The sequence below is a fragment of the Rhinopithecus bieti genome, unplaced genomic scaffold, assembly GCF_001698545.2.
Source record: "Rhinopithecus bieti isolate Rb0 unplaced genomic scaffold, ASM169854v2 scaffold_28822, whole genome shotgun sequence".
NCBI classification, from domain to species: Eukaryota; Metazoa; Chordata; class Mammalia; order Primates; family Cercopithecidae; genus Rhinopithecus; species Rhinopithecus bieti.
This window is the reverse complement of record NW_016812536.1, coordinates 1-19,164: the sequence shown is the minus strand read 5'-3', so window position 1 is coordinate 19,164 and position 19,164 is coordinate 1. Positions and strand designations below refer to the sequence as shown.

The window sequence follows — 19,164 nt, the reverse complement described above, 5'->3', positions numbered from 1 at the left end:
GCCTCCCAATAGTGCTGGGATCACAGGCGTGAGCCACTGCGCCCGGCCTTTTTTTTTTTTTTTTTAGACAGAGTCTCACTCTGTCACCCAGGCTGGAGTGCAGTGGCGCTCGGCTCACTGCAAGCTCCGCCTCCTGGGTTCACGCCATTCTCCTGCCTCAGCCTCCCAAGTGGTTAGAATTACAGGCGCCCTCCACCACACCCGGCTAATTTTTTAGTTTTAGTAGAGACAGGGTTTCACCGTGTTAGCCAGGATGGTCTCAATCTCCTGACCTCGTGATCCACCCGCCTCCGCCTCCCAAAGTGCTGGGATTACAGGCGTGAGCCACCGCGCCCAGCCGATACCACTTCTTTTTGCCTGAAGTACACCTTTTAAATATTTCTTTAATGAGAATCTTTGCTAGTAAACTCAGTTTGTCTGAACATGTCTTCATTTTGTCCTTGTTCCTGAAAGATAATTTTACAGGATATAGAATTCTGGGTCAGGTCATTGGTTTCCATTATCACCTCCAAGGTCTCATCCATTGTCCTCCTCTGGCTTTCCTTGTTGTTACAAAGCATCATCTCTCAGTCACTCCCTTGAAGGTCATTTTTCATGCATCTCCAGCTGCATTTAGGACTTTTTTGTCTTTAGTGTTCTGAAGTTTCTTCTTTTTCTTTTTTTTTTAGACAGAGTCTCACTGTCTCCCAGGCTGGAGTGCAGTAAAACAATCTCAGTTCACTGCAAGCTCCGCTTCCCACATTCTCCTGCCTCAGCCTCCTGAGTAGCTGGGACTACAGGCGCCCACCACCACGCCAGGCTATTTTTTGTATTTTTAGTAGAGACGGGGTTTCACCATGTTAGCCAGGCTGGTCTCGATCTCCTGACCTCACGATCTGCCTGCCTCAACCTCCCAACGTGCTGTGATTACAGGTGTGAGCCACTGCTCCCGGCCCTTGGTGTTCTGAAGTTTCAATGTGGTATATCTAGGTGTGGGTTTATTTTGTATTTTTTTCTGCCTGAGGTTCTCAATTATATAAATTTATATGAATTTCTCAATTACATTACTTTCATTAGTTTAGAAATTTCATAGCCATTCTCTCTTCAAATATTTCCTCTGCTCCATTCCATCTCTTTTCCTTCTGTCACTCTAATTCGGCTAATGTTGGATTTTCCTATTCTAGCCTTTATGTCTCTTAACCCTTCTTCCAGGTTTTCCATATCTATGTCTTTCCAGGCAGCATTCAGTATACTTTATTCATATTTATCTTTTAGCTCATGAAGTCTCTCTTCAGTTATTTAAATCTTCTGTGAAAGCTGCATACTAAGTTTTTAATTTAGTTGAAATTAAAATTCAACGAAATTTGAACTAAATTAAAACTTTCCTTTTAGAACTTCCATTTGGTTCTTTTCAAACTGCTTGACTATGCTCTATAGTTTCGTGGGTTTTGCACATATTTTCTTTCTTTTTGAGACAGGGTCTCACTGTGTTGCTCAGGCTGGAGTGCAATGGCATGATCATGGCTCACTGCAGCCCCAACCTCCCATGCTCATGTGATTCTCCCACCTCCCAAGAAGATGGGACTACAGGTGTATACCACCCTTTTTGGCTAATTTTTTATTTTTTTGTACAGACAGGTTCTCACTATGTTGCTAGGCTGGTCTCGAATGCCTGGGCTCAAGAATTCTCCAGCCTTGGCCTCCCAAAGTGCTGGGATTACAGGTATGAGCCACCGTGCCCAGCCCTAAAACATATGCAGATGTAAAACATAACAACACCAATACGGAGGATGGGAGGGAGAAATGAAAACATACTGCTGTAAGGAGGCTCTTCCATTATATGTGAGATGCTATAACATTATGTGAGTGTAGACTACGACAAGTTAAAAATGTATATTATAAATCCTAGAAAGAACATTTAAAAAATTACAAGATACAGTTAGTAAGCTAAGAATGGTAATAAAACAGAATACTAAAACATACTTGATCAATCTATCAGAAAGCAGAAAAGAAGTGGAAATGGAACTAAGATGGGACAAATAAAACAAATAGCAAGATTTAAACCCAATAATATCGATGATTTAATTAAATAGAAATGATCTAAACTCAGATAGAAAGGCAAAGATTATCAGAACGTATTTAAAAAGTGAGACACAAACTATAAACTACCTCAAGAAATGAAATGTTAAATATAAACACTAAGATAGGCTAAAAGTAATAGACTGGAAAGAAAGAAAAATAAATGAGCCAGGTGTGGTGGCTCATGCCTGTAATCCCAGCAGGGAGGCCAGGGTGGGAGGATAGCATGAGCCCAGGAGTTCGAGACCAGCCGGGGCAACACAGTGGGACCCCAACTACACACACACACACACACACACACACACACACACACACACACACTAGCCAGGTGGTGGCACACACCTGTAGTCCCAGCTACTTGGGAGGCTGGCGGATTGCTTGAGCCCAGGAGGTCAAGGCTGCAGTGAGCTGTGATAGTGCCACTGGACTCCAGCCTGGGCAACAGAGTGAGACCCTGTCAGAAAGGAAAGGAGAAGGTAGGGGAAGGGAGGGGAAGGAGAGAGAGAGGGGAAGAGGAAGAAGAAGAAGAGAGAAGAAGAAGAAAGAAAGAAAGAAGGAAGAAGGAAGGAGGAGGAAGAAAGAAAGAAAAAAAGAAAGAAAAAGAAAGAAAGAAAGAAAGAAAGAATTAGAAGGAAAGATCAGAATCAATGAAATAAAAAACATATACACAGTTGAGGGTAATTGATGAAATCAAAAGCTGGTTCTTTAAAAAACTCAATAAAATTGGTAAACCTCTAGCTAGACTAATCACGAAAAAAGAAGACATAAATATCCTTATCAGGAATGAAAGCACAAGTATCATTATAGATTCAGCAGATATTAAAAGAATTATAAAACTATGAACAACTTTATGCCAATAAACTTGACAACGTAAATTAAATGAACAATTTTTTTTTTTTTTTTTCCTTTTTTTTTAGACGGAGTCTCGGCTCTGTCGCCAGGCTGGATGGAGTGCAGTGGCCGGATCTCAGCTCATGCAAGCTCCGGCCTCCGGTTCCCGCCATTCTCCTGCGCCTCAGCCTCCGAGTAGCTGGGGACTATAGGCGCCCGGCCACCGCGCCGGCTAGTAGTTTGTTTTGTATTTTTTTTAGTAGAGATGGGTTTCACCGTATTAGCCAGGGATGGTCCTCGATCATCGCTTGACCTCGTGATCGCCCGTCTCGGCTCCCAATAGTGCTGGGATTACAGGCTTGAGCCACCCGCCCGGCCTGAACAAATTCTCTTGAAAGACACAAATTACCAAAGCTGGAACAAAAGAAATAGAAAATCTGAATGGCCTCATAATTATTAAAGACGTTGAATTACCAATTAAAAACCCTTCCACAAAGAAAACTCCAGATCCAGGTTGCCTTATTGATGAATTCTAGCAAATATTTAAGGAAGAAATAATACTAATCCTACATAAAAATTTCAGGAAACAGGAGGCAGAAAACTTCCCAACTCATGTTATGAAGCTAGAAGGTCACTACTGAAAATTTGGAGAAATCGTATCACCAAAGAAGCTACAATCTAGTTTGTCAAATCCTCTGACAATTCAGCTCCTAAAGTAATCCCTACAAAAGCCAGTAAGCATTTGATCCCATAGAAGAAACTGTGCAGCCTCCAAGAAGGTTCCTCTCCAGTGTCTTCCTAGATGTGGACACGAAGTGTAACAGACAAAGAGGAACATTCCAGAAAACTGAGCCGGCACTGCCAGGAAAGGGGACTTCACTATTTATGCTCAATAGGATTTGGCAAGTGCCACAGACTAGAGATTGGGTCTAAATAGGGGTCTTTATTTACCCGATTCATACTCTTTTGTTCTGTTTTGTTTTTTTGAGACAGAGTTTCACGCTTTTTGCCCAGGCTGGAGTGCAATGGCACAATCTCGGCTCACTGAAACCTCCACCTTCTGGGTTCAAGCGATTCTCCTGCCTCAGCCTCCCGAGTAGCTGGGATTACAGGCATGCGCCACCACGCCTGGTTAATTTTGTATTTTTAGTAGAGGTGGGGTTTCTCCATGTTGGTCAGGCTTGTCTCTAACTCCCAACCTCAGGTGGTCCGCCCACCTCAGCCTTCCAAAGTGCAGAAATTATAGGCGTGAGCCACCGCGCCTGGCCCTTACTCTTTCTTTGTATGTTTGGGACACATAACATGTTTTATAAGTCATTGGATTAAACTAGTGTACACCGAGTTGGTTGGAGGATGAATGACAAATCTTTTGTAAGTCACTGGACCACAGGGATCTACCTCTGGACCCGAAGGAGCAAACTGCATATAAGTCAGAGAACCTAAATTTTGAGCTGAATGCTGCAAGTAGTTAGAACTTTTACAGTGGTCTCCCTTAGGGATAAGGTGAGTGAGTTTCATATCCCCTATTATCGATTTTCCAGTTTTCCCATAATTTTAGAATCCCCAGTCAGCACGCACACCTGGTCTTTATCCATTCACCTGCTGACGCACACTCAGGTTGCTCCCTAATCTTCGCTATTGTGAACAATGCTGCAGTGAACATGCTGGTACAGATATCCTTCAACACATTGATTTCATTTCCTCTGGATATACATCCAGATGTGGGATTGCTGGATTGCATGGTAGTTCTGTTTTAATTTTTAATTTTTTACGGTATTCCATCATGGCTCTTCCAATCTACCTTTTCACCAACAGTATACAAGGGTTCTCTTTTCTCCACTTCCTTGTCAACATTTGTTACCTCTTGTCTTTTTTTTTTTTTTTTTTTTTGAGACGGAGTCTCGCTCTGTCGCCCAGGCTGGAGTGCAGTGACCGGATCTCAGCTCACTGCAAGCTCCGCCTCCTGGGTTTACGCCTCAGCCTCCCGAGTAGCTGGGACTACAGGCGCCCGCCACCTCGCCCAGCTAGTTTTTTTTATTTTTTTAGTAGAGACGGGGTTTCATTGTGTTAGCCAGGATGGTCTCGATCTCTTGACCTCGTGATCCGCCCATCTCGGCCTCCCAAGTGTTTTTTTTTTTTTAAGACGGAGTCTCGCTCTGCTGCCCAGCCTGGAGTGCAGTGATCAGTATCACTAATCAGTGATGTTGGGCCCCTGTCATACACTTGTTGGCCATTTGCATGTCTTCTTTGGAGAAATGTCTATTCAGGTCCTTTGCACATTTTAAAATTGGGTTATTTGCTTTTTTGCTATTGAGTTTTGTAAGTTCCTTATACATTTTTGATATTAACTCCTTATCAGATATATGATTTGCAAATACTTTCTCCCGTTCCATGGGTTGCCTTTTCATTTTGTTGACTGTATCTCGAAAAGAAATTTATAACCTGTTCTTTTAAATTACACAACGGTCTAATGAAGGGATAGAGAAAGGAGAGTGGCAGCCAGGTCACGTCACATACATCACAAATCCACTCCACATTCTCATCTTCCCATCCGTATAAACCACCAAGGAGTCCAGGCTTCACTCAGCCAACCAGGCACAGTCATAACTACTCCCAGGCCTTGAGCCAAAACATGGAATCCAGATTCTCTTTGAAGTGCATCCATGTTGATAAATTTACACTAACCTACAATCATTCTTGGCTTTGTATCCTCATAGTCCATTCCTGCATGTATTCCCCCCAGCCTTTATTTATTTATTTATTTATTTTTGAGATGGAGTTTAGCTCTGTTGCCCAGGCTGGAGTGCAGTGGCACGATCTCGGCACAGGCTCAGGGGGCTGCCATGGTGTCAGAGAAGGCCTGGAGCAGGAAGTGCAAAGACACACAGCAGAGATGCAGCTCTGTGTCCCCTGCAGTTAAAGGTGGGCTGAGGGCATCAGTCAAGACACCATCTCCTGCACCCCTCAGATCTACTCAGCGACCACACTGAGTCTGCTCTGTCACGATTCTTCAAAGCAAAGGTTAGTTACAACTCCTATGAAAGCCTTAATACAAGAGGTTTAGCAGAACAAATACAATCCCCACTGCTACAGCTTCTCCCAAGTAACAGATATTCAGCAGCCACCTCCTCCTTGGCCTCACCCTCACCCGCATTCCAGCTCGTCTCCATGGCTTGCCTGGTGACACCACCCAGACCTTCACCCTGAGGGGTCTGAGCCCTTAGAGGCTATGGCTGCTGAAAAGACCTTTTCAGTCAGGTGCGGTGGCTCACTCCTGTAATCCCAGCACTTTGGGAGGCCAAGGTGGGCAGATCACAAGGTCAGGAGATCGAGACCATCCTGGCTAACATGGTGAAACCCCGTCTCTACTAAAAATACAAAAAATTAGTTGGGCGTGGCAACGTGCGCCTGTAGTCCCAGCTGCTCAGGAGGCTGAGGCAGGAGAATGGCGTGAACCCAGGAGGCGGAGCTTCCAGTGAGCTGAGATCCGGCCACTGCACTCCAGCCTCAGCGACAGAGCGAGACTCCATCTCAAAAAAAAAAAAAAAAAAAAGAAAAGAAAAGGAAAAAAAAAAACTTTCATTGTCATTACTTGGCATGGAAGCACCAAGACAGACCTAGATGAATCTTCGAAGTGCCAGAGCAATCCCTGCTTGCCCCATTACGCAGCAGCCACGCTCTATCCTCACTGTTTATCAGGATCAAGTATCCCCTCCTTTGTGGCCTGCTGGTCCACCAGTATGAGGAGCTGAGAGTAACCTGGTGGTCTTTGCCGATTCAGGCTTAGTGGAGGTATCCTTCCTGCAACCAACAGGAGTGCCCTTGTGGAAGCGTTCCTACCTGGGAAACAGGCCCTAATCCGGCAGATCCTGAGGCTGTGGAGACAGAATGTACAAATTCTAAGTGTGAGTCCCTGGGAATGATGGTGAGAAGCAGCAAATCCCAACCCTTGGGTTCCTGGACCTGTGTCTTTGTTCCTGGATCCACAGAATGTATCTACTGGGGGCAGAGCACCATGTGTTAGGCTTTGATTCAGTGTATAGATCCCAACTCCTCAGGATACTGTCCTAGAACCAGGACCTCAGCTAAGCCCTTAGGAAGTCATCCCATCTCTCCAGTAGCCTAGCGGCTTTTGCGTAACGCAGGATATTAGAGAAGCAGTGGATCCCATGGCAATCCACACACTACCATACCTCTTTCACTATAAAATGGCTTTCTTGGCCTGAGGCAATGTGATCCATGATCCCACGTTGGTACACGGAGCATGCTTGAAGTGCCTGGATAATGATGCTGCCTGGGACCCTGTGGATACAGAAGACAAACCCTTATCCAGAGCAGGTGTCAACTCCAGCAAGGATGAAGGGCTGTAACCAACTTGCCACTAAGTAATTAGTTGGGGTGCTCTAGGGATGGTGTCTCAGCAGGGGCTCAGCACTGATCACTTTCAGCAGCAGTCATCATGAGACAAGCCTTGACAAAAGGCCTGTGCTGGGTGACACTAACCTGTGCTCCTTCTGCATGATGCCTCCACTGACAGTCCACTGTGCAAGCAGAGGGTAGAGCCAGGGGCACAGCTGACTGACATCCCATCCATCCTGCTGTTCAGTGACTCCTCTGCAGTATTAACATGAGGCAGAAAGATGCACATATTGTCTGGCTACTCCTGTAGGTCCATCTTCCCCTCTTGCCCTTTTCAGGCCCCTGACGAGCCAGCAGGACATCACAATCCAGCTCATATGCGTCCCTCCCTCAGGCTACTACTCTGTCTGCTCCCTCCCTACAAAATGGATATCCACATGAACTGCTGAAAGCTCAGCCCCATGGAGGATTTCCTATTATTGTCCTTTAGGGTCACCCTGAATGGGACTGTAGTGTACCTGTGGTTCATTTTCAGTTCATATCAACACATCAAACGGACCCATACATGAACCAGACCAGAATGTTTGTTTGTTTTGTCTAAGAGAGAAATACCAGCGCAAAGCAGAGGTGGCGCCACACCGCCACCTCTTCCTGGAAATGGCTGTTACCCACTAGACAGGCTTGGGTCCAAGCCCAAGGCTGCCTTTTTCATTGCACAATCAATTGCTACTGAGCCTCTGACCTACGGACTTGGAGGATCTGACAATACCTCATTTGGGCAGACTCTGTTGCAAGGTCACTGATGCCCCACCAGAAGGTGCTCAGTCTCTACTTGGGTCTGGTAGTGTGCCTGATACTGCTTTCACTTGGTGAGTAGTTCTCTGCTGCAGAAGGCATGGTCTTGTCCAAGAACTCTAGGACACTGCACTGCAACTCTTCCGTTGGAGTTTGCCAGAGGTGCCATATGGGGTCCTTCCTACTCCAAATAAGCCCCCCGGTAACCCACTGGATCTACGCAGCAGGGAAGCCCATCTCCCAATCCAAATCTTTAGCAGAGTCCTCTTTTTCTCTGGGTCCTACTCAAAGCTGGAAGTTTTCCCATTACCCAATAAAGGGGTCAGAGAGGTATCCCCTAGTGCAGTGCATGCTGACTCCAAAACACAGAGGTGCATCAATGCTGTGCCTCTTTCTTCCTTATAAGGATGCAGGATGCAGTCACTTGTCCCTGGCTCACCCTCAAACGTTGCACCCCTGAAAATGTCACTGATATGGCAGGCTGCAGAACTTCTGAGGGCTTCTCGCTCATCCTCTCACATGCGTTGCCTTAACAAGGCCAGAGCACTTCCTTCTTCACCGTGTCCAACTAGTATGATGTCATCGATGTTATATGGAATACCACTAAGCGGCCTAAGGTCCAACTGGTATGATGTCATCAGTGTTATATGGAATATAGATGACAAGCGGCCTAAGGTCCAACTTATCATGTCATCAGTGTTACATGGAATATAGATGACAAGCGGCCTAAGGTCCAATTGGTAATGACATCATCAGTGTTACATGGAATATAGGTAAGCTACCTAAGGACTATTGTGACAAGAGAATAGGAGAGTTCAAACAGCACGAAGCAAGACAATTTATAGAGCTGTCCTTCCCATATACATGTGAAGTGCTTTCAATCCTCTTTACCACTGGGAATTGAAAAGAATGTTCACCAAGTCAATAATTGCATTGAGTGCCGGAGGTGCATTCACCGGTTCCAGGAAAGATACCACACTTAGCACAGCTGTGTGATCGGGGACACGACTTGGCTAAGTTTGTGCCTGATAACATCATTTACTTGAATCCACCAAGACTTAGCAGGAGCCATTCAGGTTAATTGAAAGGATGAAATGGTGACCACCGCTTTGTAAGTCTTTGAGGGCGAAATACCTCTGTAACTATACCTGGAATGCAGGATCGTTTCTGACTTATGATCCTGGAAAGGTTTCAGTAGGTGAAGAGTTTCAAAGGCTTCTACTTTGCTCTTCCTTACCATATGGTACCAAAGGCCTGGGATCAATGTACAAGCTCGGCCCTCTGCTAGGTACAAACATCCCAAGTATGCATTGAAACCAGAGAAGTAACCACAGGACTTGGGTTGGGATTCTGATTATCATCTGATTTCCATACACCTGTACCCTAATGAGAGGGCCATGATGCGTCAGGGGTCCTGGTAAGAGTGTCAGCTCAGATCCTGTATCTACCTGCCCTTGAAAGATCTAGATAGTCCTTTTTCCAAAGTAAACTAGTTTTTTTGGTGTGTTTTTGTTGTTGTTGGTCAGACAGGGTCTTGATGTGTTGCTCAGGCTGGAGTACAGTGGTGTGAACACAAGTCACTGCAGCCTTGACCTCCTGGGCTTAAGTGATTCTCTCACCTCAGTATCCAGAGTAGCTGGAACCACAGGCACCTGCCACTAGGCCCAGCTAATCTTTTAATTTTTTGTAAAGACAGCTTCTTGCTATGTTGCCCAGGCTGGTCTCAAACTCCTGGGCTCAAACGATCCTCCTACCTCAGCTTCCCAAAGTGCAGGGATTACAAGTGTGATCCACTGCCCCCAGCCAGAATCTTTTTTTTTTTTTTGAGACAGAGTCTCGTTCTGTCGCTCAGGCTGGAGTGCAGTGGCTTGCTGCAACAAGGCCTGGGTTCAACAGATTCTCCTGCCTCAGCCTCCCGAATAGCTGGAATTACAGGCACACACCACCAGGCCTGAATAATTTTGTATTTTTAGTAGGGACAGGGTTTCGCTATGTTGGCCAGGCTGGTCTCAAACTCCTGACCTCAAGTGATCCGCCCGCCTCAGCCTCCCAAAATGCTGGGAGTACAGGCGTGAGCCACCGCGCCCGGCCCAGTTACTTTTTAAAGTGGCTCTAGGTCCCTTTAGGGAAGGATTGGGGGAGTATTTTTTGGTATATGCTCAGATGCTGGTATTGTAAGATCCTTCCTGAGAGGAACCAAGCCTCCTTGTCAATTAATGGGCTCTAAGTCTCAAAACTGACGCAGATTTAAACAGAATGATCATGATTTTCCACTGCAGCAAGTGACATTAGCCTTGTGATCACCAATTTTTGATTTCTTTCTGGTTATCAAATCAAACAATACTCTAGTCAGATGCCCCAAAGAACACCATGGTTCGACAGACACCGCCACGGATCCCTGTAGGTCCAGCGCTGCTGGTCGCCACACCAGCCTGGGGCAGAAGCAGAAACGCAGGAGGCACGTGTTTAAATCGGGGCGCCCTCAATGTGAGGTGCGCAGGCCGAGAAGGGGGCTGCGGCAAGCTGCCAGTCTTCACCTTCCGCTCTTGGGTTTGACTCTGTAATTAGTTCTAGGCCTGGAGGAGACGAGGAGGATGGGGGAGAGGGGAATGAATGAAGACGCGCATCTCAAGCAGGGCAGCAAAAGCCTCCTCGGAGGCGCGGTTCTACCGGACAGGGGAGTCCTCGTGTGACTGGGGAGTTATGCACCTGGAGTCATCGAACTGTCCCAAGGGCCATATTCCTTCAGCAAATGTTTACTGCGTACCCACCGGGTGCCCGCATCCAGCACTCTGCCCGCGGTGTGCAGCCCTGCCTAGCGCGCGCGCCTCCTCCAGGCCTCACCCACGCTCAGGACGGACGCGCGCTGGGCGGCTCTTCCTCGTCGGAGCGCCCCAGAGGTCGGGGAAGAGGGCCCGGCAAGGGAGCCCTCCCACCGGAGCTGCAGGTGCAGCCGCCGCACCGCCGCCCCTCCGGCCCCCACGGGACAATGGCGCAGCTCTTTCTCTCGGGTCTTCCGGACGCTACCTCTCCCCGCGCACGCGCCGCTCCACCTCCTGATTGGCCCCCGGCGCCCCGGATTGGCCCAGGCCGTCCAACAGCCGCCCCGCCCAGAGAGAGGCCATTGGTCCTTGCCCATAGGGGCGGGGCACGGCGGAGACAAGCGGAGTTCGGCCTTCGGAAAGAGCCCCCGGGCCGAGGCACGGAGAGAGCCGAGCGCCGCAGCCATGAGCCGAATAGAGCCGGAGAGACCCGAGTATGACCGGAGAAGCTCAGGCCGGCCGGAAGAGGAGTCGAGCGCGGCCGGAAGGAACCGAGCCCGTCCGAAGGGAGCGGAGCGCAGCTGGGCTTGGGGCCCGGTGGATCCCGCGCCATGGCGGCCGAGGGGACAGCTGTGGCCGGAGGCGGGGCTGTTGGCGGCTGCCTGGCCAAAGACGGCTTGCAGCCGTCTAAGTGCCCGGACACTACCCCAAAACGGCGGCGCGCCTCGTCGCTGTCGCGTGACGCCGAGCGCCGAGCCTACCAGTGGTGCCGGGAGTACTTGGGCGGGGCCTGGCGCCGAGTGCAGCCCGAGGAGCTGAGGGTTTACCCCGTGAGGTGGGAGGTCAGGGGTCAGCCTCTCCGGTGCGCGGATCGGGGTCAGGGGTCAGCCGCGGGGCCCTCAGGATGCTCCATGTTTTCGCCCCCTTCTTGCGCCCGCGCCTGGGGCGGGGCCGGGGCCGGCCTGGCCGGGAGGGGGCCGGGGCCGCGGCAGGTGGGGCCACCCGCGGACTGAGCGCGCCTGGTGTGGGTCTGCAGCGGAGGCCTCAGCAACCTGCTCTTCCGCTGCTCGCTCCCGGACCACCTGCCCAGCGTTGGCGAGGAGCCCCGGGAGGTGCTGCTGCGGCTGTACGGAGCCATCCTGCAGGTGAGGGGGGTGTGAGCGCCGCAGCGCCAGTGGCTTTAGGGCCTGTCGATTACGGGATGCGGGTAGTATTGTCCCCATTGCGCAGCTAAGGACACCGAGGCTCACAGTCTGAGTAACACCTTCTCACACTGAAGCCTGGGCCTGTATTCCCAGCGCTTTGGGAGGCTGAGGCGAGAGGATCACTTGAGCACAGGAGTTCCAGACCAGCCTGAACAACATAGTGAGACGCCATCTCTAAATAAAAACAGACCAACGCTAGAGCCCTGCTCCAGAGCCTCCAGGCAATTGGACCAGAAGTCCCAGCTCTGGTGGGAGGAAAGCAAGCCCTCATGTCTGTCCCTGTGCCACTTTGCCTTGGCCCTTTCGCTATCCATCCTTTTCCAGGGCGTGGACTCCCTGGTGCTGGAAAGCGTGATGTTCGCCATCCTTGCGGAGCGGTCGCTGGGGCCCCAGCTGTATGGAGTCTTCCCAGAGGGCCGGCTGGAACAGTACATCCCAGTACGAGCCCAGTCCTACCCTCTCCTCCCATCCCAGTACAAGCCCAGTCCTACCCTCTCCTCCCCAAGGCACCTCCACTCCCTAAGCCTACCCCAGTGCCCAATGTCTGCCTTCACATCCCTCACCCCAAGTAGGGAATTTCCCCCCACACCGGACCTCCCCCCATTGCCCCAATCCTTCCCCCTCCTGCCCCAGCCCCATCACCACCCTGATAGCTTCCTGGGTGCAGAGCCGGCCATTGAAAACTCAAGAGCTTCGAGAGCCAGTGTTGTCAGCAGCCATTGCCACGAAGATGGCGCAATTCCATGGCATGGAGATGCCTTTCACCAAGGAGCCCCACTGGTTGTTTGGGACCATGGAGCGGTGAGTCAGGAGCCTCCTCAGGGCTCCTGTACACCGGAGCTGAACCTCTTTGCCAGCAGATGTGTCGGGGGCTCCATCCAGCCCTCCACTTGAGAGGATTTGATATCATGGGCTCTCACAGAACAGGCTTTGAAATGCTTGCCAGAGGCCCCATGCAGTGCCTCATGCCTGTAATCTCAGAACTTTGGGAGCCGAGGTGGGTGAGTCACTTGAGGTCAAGAGTTCCAAGACCGCCCTAGCCAACATGGCAAAATGCCATCTCTACTAAAAATACAAAAATTAGCCCGGCGTGGTGGCAGGCACCTGTAATCCCAGCTGCTCAGGAGGCTGAGGTGGGAGGATCACTTGAGCCCAAGAGGCGGAGGTTGCAGTGAGCTGAGATCATGCTATTGCACTTCAGCCTAGGTGACACAGCAAGACTCTGTCTCAAAAAAACAAACAAAAAAAGAAAATAAATGATTGCCAAGGCCAGGCACGGTGGCTCATGCCTGTAATCCTAGCACTTTGGGCGGCTGAAGCAAGCAGATTGCCTGAGCTGAGGAGTTCGAGACCAGCTGGTGAAACCCTCTCTCTATTAAAATACAAAAAATTAGCCAGGCATGTCTGCGTGCACCTGTAGTCCCAGCTACTCGGGAGGCTGAGGCAGGAGAATTGCTTGAACCAGGGAGGCAGAGGTTGCAGTGAGCCGAGATCGTGCCACAGCACTCCAGCCTGGGTGACAGAGTAAGACTCCATCTCAAAAGAAAGAAGAAATGATTGCCAGACAAGTCACACAGTGATAGGAACAGGGGTGCAGTAGTCTGGCCTGAGGGGTAGATAGGAGACAGATGGGAAATAGCAGAGCCAGTGTATCCTATTCTTTGGGCTTCAGGTACCTAAAACAGATCCAGGACCTGCCCCCAACTGGCCTCCCTGAGATGAACCTGCTGGAGATGTACAGCCTGAAGGATGAGATGGGCAACCTCAGGTGAGGGCAGGCAGGACAAGCTAATGGTAATGGTGTCCGCCCTTCCAGTATTTGCTGAGGCCTGGTGTCAGGGCCTGGCCTGTTAGTGTGGCTCTGATCCTTCTCTAGTCACTCCTGCTCAGGACCCATGCTCCCATACCCCTGCAGGAAGTTACTAGAGTCTACCCCATCGCCAGTCGTCTTCTGCCACAATGACATCCAGGAAGGTAGGAGAAGGCATCTGAGTCTCCCAACCCAAGATGGAGGAGCCAGAGGGCTCTGGAGTGAGCAGAACCTCACCCCATTCCCCCAGGGAACATCTTGCTGCTCTCAGAGCCAGAAAATGCTGACAGCCTCATGCTGGTGGACTTCGAGTACAGCAGTTATAACTATAGGTGAGGCTGGAAAGATGGCTTCCCATAGGTCTGTTCCCATAGGGCACTTGAAAACAGGCCAGCTGCCCAGGGCATTTGGGGACTGAATGTCCACCTTATTCTCCCAGGGGCTTTGACATTGGGAACCATTTTTGTGAGTGGGTTTATGATTATACTCACGAGGAATGGCCTTTCTACAAAGCAAGGCCCACAGACTACCCCACTCAAGGAGAGCAGGTATGTGGGCCAGAGGCTGGGGAGCAGGACCCATCCTGTGAGGAAGGAGGGAGGTGGAGTCTGGAAGGAATGGCCGGAAAGGATGTTACCTGGGAAATACTCCACAGTCTCCCCAATTCCTGACTCTTGGCCGTTGATCGTAGCTGCATTTTATTCGCCATTACCTGGCAGAGGCAAAGAAAGGTGAGACCCTCTCCCAAGAGGAGCAGAGAAAACTGGAAGAAGATTTGCTGGTAGAAGTCAGTCGGTGAGAAAGGAGGAGCAGGGTGGGGTAGGGCAGAGCAGAGGAAAGGGGGATTGGGGAAGAGGCAGATTAATCAAGCTGCAGGGAAGGTGGTTGTGCAGAGTGGGGTTAGGACAGTGGGGGAGAAGTTAAAACTGTAGGGATTGGCTAGCCTGGGTGAGGGGATCCAAGCAGTGCCAGATACGCTTTTGAATGCCCCTACTTTTCCTGCCCTCCCCCCAGGTATGCTCTGGCGTCCCATTTCTTCTGGGGTCTGTGGTCCATCCTGCAGGCGTCCATGTCCACCATAGAATTTGGTTACTTGGTAAGTGACCCTGGGAATGGGAATGCTAGCTGGGGGCTGGGGAGCAGCAGCAGCCACACTCTCCCAGGAGGCCTGGGGAGTCCTGGGTGGCTGTGGGCAGCCTGAGGTGGGTGCAGAATGCTGGTCCCACGTCTTCTCACCACTGTGTGGGGTGGGTTTCCTTCCCTAGGACTATGCCCAGTCTCGGTTCCAGTTCTACTTCCAGCAGAAGGGGCAGCTGACCAGTGTCCACTCCTCATCCTGACTCTCCACCCTCCCACTCCTTGGATTTCTCCTGGAGCCTCCAGGGCGGGACTTTGGAGGGAGGAGCAACGGGCAGAAGGCTGTGGGGACTGGGCTGAGCCCCCAAGTGAAACTGAGGTTCAGGAGACCGACCTCTCCCTGAGTTTGAGTAGGTCTCCATGGCTGGCAGGCCAGAGCCCTGTGCTGTGTATCTAACACAATAAACAAACTTCTTCCTTGGCACCCTGTCCTGGCCCTGCCGAGCAGCAGCAGCAGAAAGTACCAAACCAAGCAGTACACACAAAGGGACTCTTCAGTGCTGTGGGCTTGGAAGTGATTAGGGTTCATGCTGCCAATTGGGGTCCCCCATCCCTCCCCACTCCCCTGGCTCCAGCTTAGAATAGTAAATACTAGGACTTGGGGAGGAGAAGGAGAGTGATGGGGGTATGAAGAGGACCCTGAGGTGGGGGTGCCGCCCAGAGCACCAGCCATCCCAGAACAGGCACAGCTGACACATCGGTGACCTTTCCCCTACATTTGGCTATTTTTAGCTCTAATGCCACCATCCTCACGAGACTCTCTGGGGCCCCCCAGGCTCCCAGACCTTTGAGCAACCTTCCCGGCGCAGAAACCCAGCCCTGCCCTGCAATTCCCACCGCGGAAGGCGGGTGGTCTGGTTCCCGCCCCACGTTTTTCCCGACCCCGATTTGGGAGTAGGTGTCAGGTTCCTGGTGAGGGCGGGGCGGGGGTGGCTAGGCCTGAAGGACGTGGGGACACGGGCCAGAGTGGCTGGCCCCACGCACGGACAGGAGCGAACCTGAGCTGTGAGTAGGGGCCGGCGCAGGGCAGCCCGCGGGGGTCTGGGCCCCCAGCCCTGCACAGGGGCGAGGACGGCGCTGGGGCCCGCGTGGTCGGGCGGGGAAGGGCGGGTGCCCGAACCCTGCCTCTGTCCAGGCCACTCCGCTTCCAGGGGCGCTTCTCTCCCCTGCCCGCGCCCTCGCTGACGCCCCCCACTCCAGGCTGCACTTCACCGTCCTTGGGGCTCCTGGAGCTTTCAAGGCCCAAACCCCCTGCGCCACAGTGGCTGTGCGCACCCGGAAGGCTGGCGCGAGGATTTGGCGGCGGTTGGCCTGGCGGGGGGCGCGGGCCGGGGGCAGCCGCTAGTCGCGGGGTGGGGGGTGCGAGGGGTCGCGGACTGGCTGGGGGCGTCTCGGCGCAGCTGGCGCGGGGCCGGCCTAAGCGCGCCCGCGCACCCGCCTGCCCCCGTCCTAGGTGCCGACCAACCCCCAGGATGGCGGAAGCGCACCAGGCCGTGGCCTTCCAGTTCACGGTGACCCCAGATGGGGTCGACTTCCGGCTCAGTCGGGAGGCCCTGAAACACGTCTACCTGTCTGGGATCAACTCCTGGAAGAAACGCCTGATCCGCATCAAGGTGCGCACAGGTGCTTCTCCCAGCAGGTGCAGAACGGAGCGCTCACGGCGGAGGCAGAGGCCGGCTGTCGGCTGTTAACCGCTTTGTTAGGGTCCCTCACTGCCTCCTTGGCTGGCAGTTCCGCCCGGTACAGGTTCTGGAAGTACAGACGCCAGAGGGGTGCACAGGATGTGGTCGGACACAGGGAGCTGTGGGTGTGGAGGAGGAAGGAGCACAGCAGGGCATCAGGAGAGAAAGCCGTCCAGGCCAAGACCAGGAGCCGGGTTCCAAGACTTCACAGGCAGGATAACCTCACGCCCTCCGGCTCCATAAGGGCTCCTGTTTCTGCCCACAGAATGGCATCCTCAGGGGCGTGTACCCTGGCAGCCCCACCAGCTGGCTGGTCGTCGTCATGGCAACAATGGGTTCCTCCTTCTGCAACGTGGACGTCTCCTTGGGGCTAGTCGGTTGCATCCAGAGATGCCTCCCTCAGGGGTAAGGAGTGAAACTGGAAGGGCACAGGTGTCACCAGGGAGGGCTGAGCCCAGCTCCTGAGGCTGAGGTTCCTGAGCTGGGCAGATACAGGACAATAGCCATTGGCAGTCACAAGGCAGCCCTCCCCTATGACAACCATTGTCTTAGTCCTATATCAACTCTTATTGGTTGCAGTCAGACTTGAGCGTGCCCAGGGAGGTTCTTCCCCTTGATGTCTCCCCTGAGACAGTTCACAGCCACCGGAGGCTGGCCTCAGGAGGACCCCCTGCAGCCTTTGCCCCCTCTCCAATAGGTGTGGCCCCTACCAGACCCCGCAGACCCGGGCACTTCTCAGCATGGCCATCTTCTCCACGGGCGTCTGGGTGACGGGCATCTTCTTTTTCCGCCAAACCCTGAAGCTGCTTCTCTCCTACCATGGGTGGATGTTTGAGATGCATGGCAAGACCAGCAACTTGACCAGGATCTGGGCTGTGAGCAGCAGTCAGTGGAGGGGTTCAGGCACCTGGGTTGAGACGCTTTGGCCTCCTTTAGGGTTCTGAGCTGGAGGGGAGAGGCCGACAGGGCACTGGTGCCTGTGGTGTGGTTTATCCCGGAGGGGCTGGGATGGTTCTGAGGGTCTCAGGGAGGTGCTGGTTGGTTTCCATTCTTGCCACTGGCTCCCACCCCAGCACTCTGCTGTGTACCCCCAGATGTGTGTCCGCCTTCTATCCAGCCGGCACCCCATGCTCTACAGCTTCCAGACATCTCTGCCCAAGCTTCCTGTGCCCAGGGTGTCAGCCACAATTCAGCGGGTGAGGGCCTCGCTTGGGCATCCCGGTGGGCAGGGGAGGCTGGATTCAGGAGATGTTTCCAAATATAAGGTTCTGTGCAAAGAGTGGCCTTAAGGGCTTGAGAATAATGGGGCTGGGTGAGGAGGAAGAGGTGGGAAGAGGATGAAGATAGAGGCAACCCTCGCCATCTGACCCCTCGGTGATGATAACTGGCTGGACAGTACCTAGAGTCTGTGCGCCCCTTGTTGGATGATGAGGAATATTACCGCATGGAGGTGCTGGCCAAAGAATTCCAGAACAAGACTGCCCCCAGGCTGCAGAAATACCTGGTGCTCAAGTCATGGTGGGCGAGTAACTATGTAAGTTTGTGCCCCTGGGCTCACTGTCACCTGCCATGTGTCCTGGCTGCCCCTGCCCCAGCTCTAAGCTTCCACCTGCCCACAGGTGAGTGACTGGTGGGAAGAGTACATCTACCTTCGCGGCAGGAGCCCTCTCGTGGTGAACAGCAACTACTATGTCATGGTATGAACTGGAGCCCCCAGGCCCCCGCGCGTCCTCGCTCTGATCCAGCTCCAAGGCAGAGGACCTGGAGGATAGCCCGGAGCTCTGGTAGCAGCTTCCGTGGGCAAGTGGGGGTTATGGAGTGAGGCCTGAGGGAAAGGGCAGAGGGAGAGGAGATCCTAGAAGAGTCCAGAAGCAGCTGTGGGGCAGTGGAGATCCTGAGGATGAGGAGAGTGGAGACCCCCAGCCTGCCACCGCCACTCTCAGAGTCCCAGGGTCACTGCCCCTGCCCAGCTCAGGCTCTGTCACCTCTTTCCTTGGTTTCCTCACTGGCCTCCTGGCCATGGGTTTACAGCTGCCCTGACACCATAACCAGGGAGTTGTCTAGAACATGTCTTGCTTTGTGTCCCTCTGCAGAGCCGGACAGCAGAATGAAGGCCAGGCCGCTGCTTTCAGAGCTCAGGAGGTCACAGTCTGCCTCTGCCCCATGTAACTGGCCCTTCTGAGTCTCTGGGTCTCCCAGCCACCCAGGCTGTATGGCACGCCTCTTCTCTCCTTTCCCACTGTCCAAAGCACACTTGACTTGCCAGAGTCTATCAGAATTCCCCTCCACAAGCTGTCCTTCCAGGAACTTACACACAACTTGTCCATACCAGAGGTTTTAAACTGCTTTTTAGTGGTAGAACCCCTTTGTCAAAGCAAAATAAGTAGAATACAAGCACATAAAATAGGTTATAAAAAGGCAGCTCAGGCCAGATGCAGTGGCTCACGCCTGTAATCCCAGCACCTTGGGAGGCCGAGGCAGGTCGATCACGAGGTCAGGAGATCGAGACCATCCTAACACGGTGA

The 19,164-nt window shown here is 52.2% G+C and overlaps 3 protein-coding genes across 7 annotated transcripts in view; 2 read left to right on the top strand and 1 right to left on the bottom strand.

Annotated features, from left to right (window-relative positions):
- Positions 1–11,058, bottom strand: part of LOC108545020 (uncharacterized) — a 22,520-nt gene extending 11,462 nt beyond the window's left edge. The window contains exons 1-4 of one of the 4 annotated variants that reach the window (XM_017896429.1): positions 8,018–9,560; positions 7,393–7,503; positions 7,083–7,191; positions 6,480–6,764 (exon numbers count right to left, since the gene is read on the bottom strand). In XM_017896429.1, coding sequence (XP_017751918.1) covers positions 6,744–6,764; positions 7,083–7,191; positions 7,393–7,503; positions 8,018–8,022 — 246 coding nt within the window. In that variant the 5' untranslated portion in view covers positions 8,023–9,560 and the 3' untranslated portion in view covers positions 6,480–6,743. Of the gene's footprint in view, positions 1–6,479; positions 6,765–7,082; positions 7,192–7,392; positions 7,504–8,017; positions 9,566–10,814 lie in introns of those variants that run through there. The other 3 variants (XM_017896428.1, XM_017896427.1, XR_001890007.1) reach the window with 3 other exon arrangements.
- A 23-nt stretch (positions 11,059–11,081) lies between these two features.
- On the top strand, positions 11,082–15,375 carry CHKB (choline kinase beta). The gene is made up of 11 exons (XM_017896423.1): positions 11,082–11,640; positions 11,842–11,950; positions 12,335–12,448; positions 12,678–12,811; positions 13,683–13,778; positions 13,926–13,984; positions 14,071–14,152; positions 14,260–14,368; positions 14,512–14,615; positions 14,835–14,916; positions 15,086–15,375. Exons 1-11 carry the CDS (start codon positions 11,417–11,419, stop codon positions 15,158–15,160), a joined length of 1,188 nt encoding a protein of 395 aa, XP_017751912.1. The 5' UTR covers positions 11,082–11,416; the 3' UTR covers positions 15,161–15,375.
- Positions 15,376–15,480: 105 nt separating this feature from the next.
- Positions 15,481–19,107, top strand: LOC108545019 (carnitine O-palmitoyltransferase 1, muscle isoform). Of its 2 annotated transcripts, none has more exons than XM_017896426.1 (7): positions 15,481–15,851; positions 16,411–16,570; positions 16,905–17,044; positions 17,337–17,514; positions 17,734–17,835; positions 18,036–18,173; positions 18,259–19,107. In XM_017896426.1, exons 2-7 carry the CDS (start codon positions 16,430–16,432, stop codon positions 18,340–18,342), a joined length of 783 nt encoding a protein of 260 aa, XP_017751915.1. In that variant the 5' UTR covers positions 15,481–15,851; positions 16,411–16,429; the 3' UTR covers positions 18,343–19,107. The 2 variants fall into 2 exon arrangements, with proteins under 2 accessions (XP_017751915.1, XP_017751914.1); XM_017896425.1 differs by having other exon boundaries at positions 15,481–15,962.
- The last annotated feature ends 57 nt before the right edge of the window (positions 19,108–19,164 follow it).